The following is an 11,059-nucleotide window of genomic DNA, read 5'->3' on the forward strand; positions in this document are numbered from 1 at the left end:
CATATAGATTTCCTTTTCTAAATCAAAATTTTCAATTACAAATTGCATTAAAGTATATCTATTTTACTTTCTTAATAAACACGATTTTAGGATTGATTTATTTATTTATTCATTCTTATATTGAGTTCCTACCACATACATACATACATACATACATACATAGCGGTTCATCCACGCATACATACATACATACATACATAGCCGTTCGTTACTCGTTAGAGTGTGATGGGTTTGATACATTGTACTTCTTGTCCGACCTAAAATGTGAAACACAGACTCACTCTCAACTTGTCATATGTGGAAAAGGATGAATTTGCTGGCTCATCTTCATTATCACAAAAACCCTAAAAAAGTTGTATACCCCCTCCCCTCCCTCTTCTGTTAAAATGCTTAAATCTTTTGATTCTTGGGATTCAAAAAAATAATAACAAATAAATAAATAAAAAGAGTAACAATTCATGGAAAAAGAAACAAGTGTCCAACATATACACCAGTAGGTAAGGGCAATCGTTTGGTTGCCAAAGTAAGATTACTAAAAGAGAATTAAAGTTTGAATATAATCAACCTAAGGAACCCAATATTTTAGGTTTCTGTAACCAGTACTCTTGAAACCTTTGTTTTGCATATTCCATGTAGTCGAAATCGATTTCATTAACATGTTCCTGAAATTCAAAAAAAATAAATAAATTTATTTAGTATGAAAGGGAAACATCTATGAATTAATATAAACAAAACGACCATTACTAAATAAACCCTCGCACATGAGAAGGCATAAATTGCTATCACTTTCTTGGATGGGAAAAAAAAATTGGAATATTTATCCCTTTGGCAATACAAGTCACGATACAATGATTGCCAAACACACTAAAACCTATTATGTTTTGTCATGTTGGGGCCCCACATGCAAAGTCGCAAGCTTTATGAGATTCTTGGTTAATCTAAATGCAGTTTTTTTTTTTTTTTTTTTTTTTTTTTTTTTTTTTCTATCTAAGCGTATTTGCAAAAGACAATTCTAAAAAAAAAAAAAGGAAAATATAAGTTGAAACGTGAAGATGCATGATAAATAGTACAATTTCACTTGTTTGGTATCATGGAATGATATCATCACCAAGGAAAAAATGGAATGAGCAACACTCTCCAGAATGGGTCATATCGAATTCCATTATAATGTTTGGTTGGCTTGAAGAAATGGAATGAGTCAATCAAACTTGTTGTTTGTCATGCATAATTAGACATCCAAGCAAAATTAAATTGATAAATATAGACAAAAATGTTATTTTATAAAAAAGTAAGCTTTGATAAAAAGTAAGAGATACAAAAATAAACTTATCTAAGCATAGTGTTGTAGATTTTTGAAAGCGCAGTGTTGTAGATTTTTTAAAGCACAGGATGCTATAAGAAACAAATCAATGGAATACGTTGCATTTTACTTTTTTCGTTGTTGCTTGTATTAGTGTTGGGCAGTCAAAACATGCTTAGAAACAAAGTAAAAAAAAGCAGGTGTATTGACTATTGACCGACTAACGTATGTTGTATATAAGGTAGAAAAAATACCGATATGACTCCCCATAAGCCCCAAAGTAGATGACTTGCAAGAGTATACTTTTCAACTTCTTCAAGCAACTTGTCAACTTCTAAGTTGCTGGGTTGATTTCCTGGACCACAAATTGAAAAGTTGTATTCAATAAAATTATGTCTATACAGCTTAAAAAGATAATGTAATGCATATTGTTATACATGTTCCCCTCATTTTGAATTAAGAAGCCTGGGCTAGTTACTACAATTTGTACTGTGTTTCACTTTCGTGCATACTAAACTGCAATTGGAGCTGATGTCAATCGGGCCAGAGTTTACTCCCACCCAAAAAATGATAGGAACTCACTATCAATCTCTTGTATGTGAAAAGACGTCTCATTAAACCTAGAAAAATTATGATTTGAAGTATTGATGATTTAAGGGAGGGGACGTTTGGTTCACCAGATGTTTTGGAAGGAATTGGCAATGAGGATTTGAATTTTGTCAGGAAATGAAATGGAATTGATAGAAATTAAAAAAGCTGGAGATGTTTAAAGATATTTGAGTATTTTTAGCAAGGAGGAATTGAGGCAGGGCAGGGGTTCATGGAACCTGGTTGCACAAGTACACACTTACATCTTGTTTCTTTTTTGAGAAAATGATGGCATACTGAAAAGAAAGATGAAATGAGAAAATTTTTGTAATTTCTTTTCCATAACTTTCTCTATTCTATGCCCCCATTAAAACCACTAAGTCAAAAAGAAACAACAACTTGTGGCCTTAATCTTCTTTCTCCTTAATCCCATAAAAAAAATATGACAGAACAGGTTTGTGAATGAGAAACCTGTTTGCTTTGCTCGATGGAATGAACTGGACCATTCCAAAAGGAGTGTGATTCCTTCGATTTTGTTAAACTACATTCCTTAGTCTGAGGAGGGATGTTTTTTCATTACATCATGGAGCGGGATGAGAAATTGCAATATAATCCAATTTTAATATGACACTTTTTGAAAAAAAAAAATTTACAATCTTAATTAAAATTACGATTTCATTTTCTTATATAACGAAAAAAATATTATTATTATTATAAGTTATTTGGGATTTTAAAGGCTTTTATTATGTTTAATTTTATTTATGTAAATAAAAGTTTGTTAATCATAACTAAAATAATGTACATAATGGAGTTGACAAAACCATATGTTGTCATATAATATAAAAAATTCAGATGAAAACTCATTTCATTTGTATACACCAACAAAACATATATATATATATATATATATATATATATATATATATATATATACTCTCTGCAGAAACATTTTGTGACTCTAATAAATAATAATCCAAATATTCAAATCTGGAAGATGGGGGTTCCCTCACTGGATAGTATAATCAAAGAATTCAAGACTAAAGAGATTAATGACAAAGTGAATGAAGGGATATGTGTGGTGAGGATTGTCCTTTTTGTTTTTTCTTATTAGGACATCGTACTTTGAAAATCTACCTGACCTGATTATTATAGCAATGAAAATTTCTTTCACTGCTATAACTGGATAGATTTTCTGTCGTAATAGGAAGACATGAAAGTAGGATGCTAAAATATTGGTATTTGTAGGCTTATTTTAAAAAATATATATATATCTATCTTTGATAGATAAAGTATCTATCTATCTGTTAATGCTGAATGATGTTGTTTGATACCTGAAGAAGAAGAAGAAGAAGTGAGATATACACGAAGAAATCTCCTACGCTCGTCAAGCCCTGTTTCATATGCAAAAATTGATAAGGAGGTGAATTCAGCATTTGAAAAGCAAGTAATGATGTTGAGGTTAAGGTTAAGGTACCAGGGTATTTAGTATATTCCAAAACATGGGGAGTTTCTGTATGATAATCAGCAGCCATCTCGCAAAAATGATTTGCAATATCAAACATGAAAGGGTTGTAACAAGCATACTCGTAGTCCTGTAAAAAAACTTAACTACTATTAGGGACAGCCACTGAAACCTGAATGCCATGTGCTTAATTAACTTAACGCAGGCAGGATTAGGAAGAATAACTATTTTGCACATGTACAACCATATTTTAGTAGGAAATAACATCATGGACAACACTTAAAATACATAATCTGAAAATAGACAACTCTACTCACATATCTAGTGTATAGGTCTGTTTCAAAGGTTGGATGGAATGACCAAGGTAATGGAGTGATTCAATGGACTCCATGATCATGTTTAGTTTAATATTTATTATACATAAATACAAGAGCAGATTACAAGATTGGTCCCTGTTGTATACCAAAAATAATCAACTTTTTATTATACATAACTTTTTATTATACAGGTGAGATATGCGGATAATTTAAGAATGAAGTTTATTATTTGAACTTATTTTCATTTTGTGATCTTTTCTTAGGTTAATGTTATTGAATTACATTGCTAATTGAATATTTTATATTTTACATTGTCCTATTGGCATGTTTCCGGAAAGAGTTGAGAATGTCACAGGGGGGACAACTGTCAGGGTCTAGTATGTTATTTTTTTATTTTATTTTTCAGCAAAGGCAATGGAAACCAACAGGTGGGTGGTTAGGAAGAAGACCTGAAGGAGGGGATGTGGGGGTAAGGTAGGGTGGGTTAGTAATAAAATATTAATATAAACAAGAAAAAAAAAATGTCGGGGGCCATTCCTGAAAACAAAAACCAAACTTAAGGGAAAAAATTCAAAAAAATCAAAACATTGACTCAACTGCAATTTTTGGAATACCACAGAGACCACTCTTGTAATTTATTCTAAATACAATGTATAGTTTGGACTCTACTCTATTCATTATATAATTATAACTTATGGATTATTATTTAAAATTAAACATAATAAAAGCGCATTAAAACCCAGATAAGTTCATAATAAAATATCTTTTTTCTATTGATTTTTTTAGAAAAGAAAATTGTTATTTAACTGAATCGTATTTCATTAGAAATATTATAAACAAAAAATAGGTAGTATTGTAATTTTTCATTCTATTTATTGATGGAATAAAAACACTTCTGGCTAAGGAATGAAAATCAACAAATTTATTAGATTAATAATTAACGAATTTTATTTAACACAAACAGAAACTAAACATAATTAAAGCTCATTAAAACCCAAAAGGTTATATGATAAATATAATATCATTTTAGCTACTTTAAAGCATAAATCATAATTTTAATTAGATTAATGAAAATTTTAAAACAAACTAACTGTTTTATTAAAAAAATTGCATATATATATAAATGAATTGACACTTTTCATTCCATTCCAAAATTGAATGAAATAAAAAAATGAGTAAGGAATGAAAATTAACAAAACAGAAGGAATGAACCATTTTATTCCTTCCGTGATTCCATCAAACCAAACACTTTTCATTCCATTCCATTCCAAAATTGAATGAAATAAAATGGTTCAATCCTCATTCTCTCTGTTAAAACAAACAGTTTCTTCCATTTTAGTGGAATGAACCATTTTATTCCTTCCGTGATTCCATCAAACCAAACACTACCACAGAGTTTTTTCGTTTCAATGGAATGAACAATTCCATTCCCTTTCCCGATTCCATCATACCAAACAAGTAGCTCCACTTCATGCATGGCTTATGATTGAAGAGATATTAGAAGGGAAAACTAAAATAGAGTGTGCTTAGTAAGATAATAGAAGGTAATGAAAATTGTTGATGAAGTTCTTACGATAATGGTTATGGATCTGGTATCTTCATCGATCATTATGTTCCCATATTGTAAATCATTGTGGCAAAATGCTACATGTTGATCTGCTGCCAGACATTTGTGTAAAGTTTCTATCTCTTTTCCCATGGCATCCAAACGGAGGGCCTGTGCTTCCTCTACAGTGCACATACTTTTGGCTGCACTAAGCCAATTACTGAGAGAAACAAAAAAACAACTATTAATTTACAAATTACACCACAAGCTTAATCCGATGAAAAATAAATTAACTAGCCATGCAACCTCAACCTATCACAGACCAAGGCCTCGACTTGTAGGCCCCACTTTGTTAGGCAGGACAGGACAAGACAGAACAAATAAGATTGTATTGTGTTTTGTGTGTCCCGTGCCAATGGACAAAATTTGCAACTTTTTGTCCCATCCAAAAAAGTGGAACAATCTCTTAGCTATGCAAAAGACGTGAATGCCCTCCCTCATCATCTGATCATTGAAATAGCCCTACAAATCTTGTAGGGAAGAAATGTACTACTGGTGTAAGGTTTAAAAGAGGCATACTGCAATCTAGCCCAGACCATGGGCGTCTTTGGACCAGGCATATCCAGATCATGGAACTCCTTTAGCTTAGATGCTATAAGCGTAGATATATCAGGATCCCGCAAATCACAGGCCGAGAGTGTCTGATTTCAAAAAAAAAAAAACAAATAATAATCAGTATGTGAAAGTTATAAGGACTACCAATCTAAGTTCCTGTTTCTTTTTTTTCCCATTACTGTGTAGATCAAATGCTGACGGGATAAATATTGTTTAATTTTCTTTTAAAAATATTACTGCACTTTGGGGAAATGAAAGGCAAAAAGATAAGGGTGCGTTTGGTTGTGGAAAATTGTTTTCATTTTCTAAAATAATGTTTTCAGAAAATAGAATTGAGTTTTCATTTCAATTTTCAATGAAAATTTTAGAAAACGCGTTTGGTTGAAACCGGGGGAGTTTTTATTTTCCATCTTAGAAATTTGGAAAACTTTGGAAAACTGTAAAAATCACTTTTCTAATTTACATACAATTTGGAAAACTGAAAATTTTCATTTTCTTGGAAAATTTTGGAAAACTGAACGAACCAATCGCGTTTTCAAAATTTCCGTTTTTCTTGGAAAATTTTCCTAGAAAACTGGAAAATTTTCCACAACCAAAATTACCCTAAATGGGGGGAAATTTGTGTAAAAAAGGTAGGACTTTAGTGGGGAAAGCCTCCTTTCTCTAATTGTCACTGTCACTATTAGGTCGTTCATTCTGCATTGATTAAAAAAAAAAAAAAACCCTCATATATAGCTTATTGGATTATGTTTATCACCGTTAAGTCCATTAAGTCGCAAAAAAACACCGCCTAACTTTCAGGCATCATATGTGCATAAAATTGAAACTTTTTTTTTTAAAGTAATCGTATAAACAGACATTGACTAATGAGGATGCAGAACTTCAGATAAGCATACGGCACCAACTATTTTAGTGTCTTACTGTCATATATAACAGACTACCAACACTCATCAGATAAAAGCACAGATATGTAGCATGCCGATTACTTTCTATTGTGCAAAGTGTCATTATCCAAGAAACCCCAACCCCTGAGCTGAGCCCAATCCACAATTCCCACTGTGGCTGTTGAGACTCGAAAGTCGAACCTACCCTTGCTCTGTTTCTGCACCACCAAACCAACTATGCCCCTCAATATGTTTTGCCACCGTTGGTTGCTTGTAAGATTTCCGAAAAATGTCTAGTCTACAACTATATATAGTTTTTAATACAAATTTCAAATATGTCAAAGGCTTATATTAAATTATCATATCTCAACTGAGCTCAATTACTATCCAGATTTACATTTCGATATGCCAATGATTCATCAAAATAGTACAAGCAGAGTATGCAAATATCTAGGATTTTCATTTCTCTCATAAAAAAAACTTCTGAGCCCTATAAGTCACTAGCGTCGGCTAAAAAGGGTATGCCACCGTAGGGAAAGGTAGAGAAAGGAAGGTCTCCTTTCCTTACCAGTTACCACTAGGGCAAGCATGCATGCGGGAACAGGGACCACCAATGTTACTATACCATGTGCACAACCAAACAAGTGCTACAAGAAAGATATTGGGGTAAGCAGATTCTCTGTTTTGTGATTAATCTTATCAAGACTTCTCAGTTTGGCATTCATTAGAGAACAAGGCAGCATATATATAGATCAAATATCACTTTCAAACTTTCTTCATGATGATGTGCAAAAAGGTTATACTGAACCAAGTGCTGTTATTCATACTTTTGCATGCTTAGATGTGATATATGTATATCGTCTGAGTTTATATGTATCTTAATGTGTTTTGAATTTTCTTCTACTTATTTGAGTCACTTTAGATGATCCAACTGCTAGTTATTCATACTTTTGCACAAATATGTACTAGAAAAAAATATACCATCAAGACTATACACACCTGACCTGAAGGATCTGTGATCCGTGGTGTACAACCTAAAGAAGATTAGATGTTAGTGGCAATGATGGAACCAAACCTGTTGCCCATGTCTGTTATTTAGAGTTAGGTTAATCACTTGTAGACAGAAAGGTAAAGTGGTGATTTACTCTCAGTGAGACAGTTCATTCTGTCCAAAAAGTAAGTCTTTGTTCGTAGAGCACTTCTTCAAGTATAAATCATTTATCCATACAGCATCATTTAGCTACTATTAAAAACTACACACACACACACAGATATATATATATATATATATATATATATATATAGAGAGAGAGAGAGAGAGAGAGAGAGATTAGATAGATAGAAATGGGTCATGCGCCAAGAGTAGGAAATACAAAGTTAATACGAACGATAGTTGTACTACCTACTAACACACACCAAGATACAAAAACAATGAGTCTGTCAAATTATGCAGTTGAAAACATTTTCTAAATGAAAGCTTCGATCATACTCAAGAAAAATATTATTCCAGATTTAAGAACCAAGAGGGAAACATTAAGGATGCATTTGTTACACAGAAATGGACTGGACAAGATTTGGAGAGGTATTTTCGATGATGAAGATGAAGACGTCTTTTTCAAAGATTAGAAATCAAGAGCGAGTCCATGTCGTACCTTGAGACAAAAAAAAAATTGCAATTATTGTCCCATTGACATCAGTCTCGGTCCAATCCACATAATCTGTTTTGTTCTGTTCTGTTCTGTTTTGTCCTATCCTACATACCATATGTGGCCTAAATGAAAGGAAGAGAAGACAAGAGAAGAGAAGAGAAGAGACGTACCCGTGCACGAATGAATTCTTCAATTCGACCATTAGAGAATCTCCCAAGGAGACGAGGTCCTTGGCCTTGCTTGGACATGAACTCAAATGTTCGGATCTCCATTTCACGATCAAAAAACACATCCACACCCTCACCATATATCCTAACTAAAACCTTTCGAGAGCGTTCTGTGTTGCTGTTGGTTGGCCATTTGATTTGGTAGACTTCATTGGTCATAGCACCCTTGAGTCTTATTACCTGTAAGGCATCTACATCAACTATATCATCCCAACAGGAAGCCAATGACTGTAGTATCTTCATGGCCTCTCCTGGTAGACAACTTTTTATACCATCTATTTTTTCACAACATTCCATAACTAAGGATCTACCTGATCCCTCCGTACAAATACTGGCTCTTTTACGATAACCAACACCTGGACAACTTAACCTGTCGAATGAAATCTGAAAAAAAGTGATTTACTAATTTAGCTTAACAATGATTTAAATGTGATCCAGATCAACAAGAAGAAAATATTAAGGTTCCATCTCCATAATCTCAAATCACTAAATCAAAACTAGAAATCACATAAACTAAATCAATGGAACCTAACGTTCTACTATTTCTGTAAGAAAAGAACTTCCATTCATGCACTTCGTCTATTGATATATATGAGCCCAATTCACATCGTGTCTACTATAATCATTGATCCAAACACACAGATTCTTGGGTTTTAGCTAATGGATTAGCATCCTACATCTCATGCCTTAACCCATTGTGTCCATCGCTACTATGCCTAAATGGACATACATGCTCTAGGTGTCTTTTTCTAAACTACAAGCAGATAATTTGAACTTGTTTTCCAATTTTGCTATTCATGCCTGAAATTAACTATCAGTATAATCTATAAATTACTCTGACATATTTTATAGTCCATTCTCAATTTCAAAATAAAAAAAAATTGGCAAGTGTTCCGGTACAATTCTATAATTCTTATAGTTAATTTTTGCTTTGTATTTTATCACCTATTTGCAATCAAGTGGTGGCATAAGCATACATAATGCCCAAATGTATGTTGTGGATATGGGCGGATGGGAAAATTTCTGCATCATCAATTTCGACAAAACTAACCCCATTACCCTCCCCACACATATTCCCCCTTCGGTATCATTTTACATATTTGTGGCATTGCTTCAAGAGTCTATCTTCCAACACAATTTATCCGGCCAATCACCTTCTACTATCCATCCATCATCATCAATAGGATAATATAGCCTCTTAGAAAATTCAGATGCATGGCATCTCTTATCCTGATTCTTTTCTTCTATAAGATAATCTTTTACCTTGTAGTCACATATAATATAAACAAGCAGGCATGACAGGCTCAAAAAAAATTAGACGAAATAATTACTGCTATTTATATCGTCTATCTATGCAAATAGTTTCAGTTGATGTCTATAAAGGATAACAAAATAGGGGTTTTATGGATAAACTTCAGAAACATCAAGCGACAATCTGTAATGATCGAACCAGAAATAGTAAATTTAACATGAATTTTTTGAATTAAAACCATAAAACACATTAAAAGTTGTAAATAGTTCAATCTTATGGAATGAACAGATGACTGATCAAGCGAATTCACCAGCAAATTATCCAACGCGATCACCAGAGTTTCCTCAAAATCACCATTGGACAGCACTATATAAGTACTCAGTAGCATAATCAAAATGCAATTTATAAAAAAGAAAAATGGCTGTTATTACCTCAGCAAGAAATCGATGAAACAGAGTAGAATTGGGTTTTAGGGCACACCAGCAAAACCGAGGGAGAGATAACGGTTAGAACATGTTTATCAAAGTAGAACGCAATTTTTCATTAAAATATTAGTTTCCCACTCCCATATCTATGGGAATTTTTAAGGGAAATTAAATAATCCATGTTTATCGAAATGATTGACTAAGACAAAAAAAAATATTAAAAAAAAAAATACAATTTAAGAAAAACATTAATTTAGTGATGACTTTATTACATTTTTACCTTTTTTATAAATCATATTTTATTTTTCTTTAGAACTAGGAAAAGATCCGTGCGTTGCACGGGTCATTTTTTTAGAAAAATAAAATAAAATAAAGGGTAGAAGAATATAATAGAAGAAAGTTACAAAGAATAAAGAACATTGATTGAATTTGGCAACTTTTTAGAAAATATATGACGAAAGTCTAAATGTTAAAAAGTTCGGTTTGATAATAGAAGAAAAAAATATCAAAATAGAATAATGCTGAAAAATAGGACTGTAAATGAACTAAAGAAACGGAGCACTTTTGAGAAAAAAAACATCTAAGAAAAAAGTCACAACTGAATCTTTTTAGAAAGAAAAAATGATAGAAGAATACGGTAGACAAAAACGATAAAGAATAAAGAAAAGGGGTTGTAAAGAAATAAAAGTGAAAGTTTAGTGGCAAAAATATAAAGAATTGAAAATAAAGTGGCAAAATTATAAAGATGAAAAGTTTATTGAAACTTTAGTGAGAAATTATAAAGAAGTAAAGAA

The 11,059-nt window shown here is 32.3% G+C and overlaps 1 protein-coding gene across 2 annotated transcripts; it reads right to left on the bottom strand.

The window, feature by feature from the left end:
- Positions 1-412: 412 nt before the first annotated feature.
- Positions 413-10,395, bottom strand: LOC145165385 (putative choline kinase 2). 2 transcript variants are annotated; one of them, XM_079084118.1, is made up of 8 exons: positions 10,272-10,395; positions 8,532-8,972; positions 5,793-5,914; positions 5,241-5,433; positions 3,363-3,480; positions 3,220-3,279; positions 1,555-1,655; positions 413-662 (listed from the first exon to the last, which is right to left on the bottom strand). In XM_079084118.1, exons 2-8 carry the CDS (start codon positions 8,883-8,885, stop codon positions 561-563), a joined length of 1,050 nt encoding a protein of 349 aa, XP_078940244.1. In that variant the 5' UTR covers positions 8,886-8,972; positions 10,272-10,395; the 3' UTR covers positions 413-560. The 2 variants fall into 2 exon arrangements, with proteins under 2 accessions (XP_078940244.1, XP_078940252.1); XM_079084126.1 differs by having other exon boundaries at positions 8,532-8,958; positions 10,272-10,383.
- Positions 10,396-11,059: the final 664 nt, after the last annotated feature.

The sequence above is a fragment of the Lactuca virosa genome, chromosome 1 (genome assembly GCF_052849685.1).
Source record: "Lactuca virosa cultivar CGN04683 chromosome 1, Lactuca_virosa_CGN04683_v6, whole genome shotgun sequence".
Lineage (NCBI taxonomy): Eukaryota > Viridiplantae > Streptophyta > Magnoliopsida > Asterales > Asteraceae > Lactuca > Lactuca virosa.

Bases quoted from the DNA above. Each gene is read 5' to 3' on its own strand.
- LOC145165385 (XM_079084118.1), bottom strand. From the start codon at position 8,885: ATGGAATGTTGTGAAAAAATAGATGGTATAAAAAGTTGTCTACCAGGA. The intron at 5,915-8,531 runs GTACGTCTCTTC...TTTTGAAATCAG, and splicing joins AAGAATTCATTCGTGCACGG to ACACTCTCGGCCTGTGATTT. The intron at 3,481-5,240 runs GTAAGAACTTCA...GTTTTTTTACAG, and splicing joins CCAGATCCATAACCATTATC to GACTACGAGTATGCTTGTTA.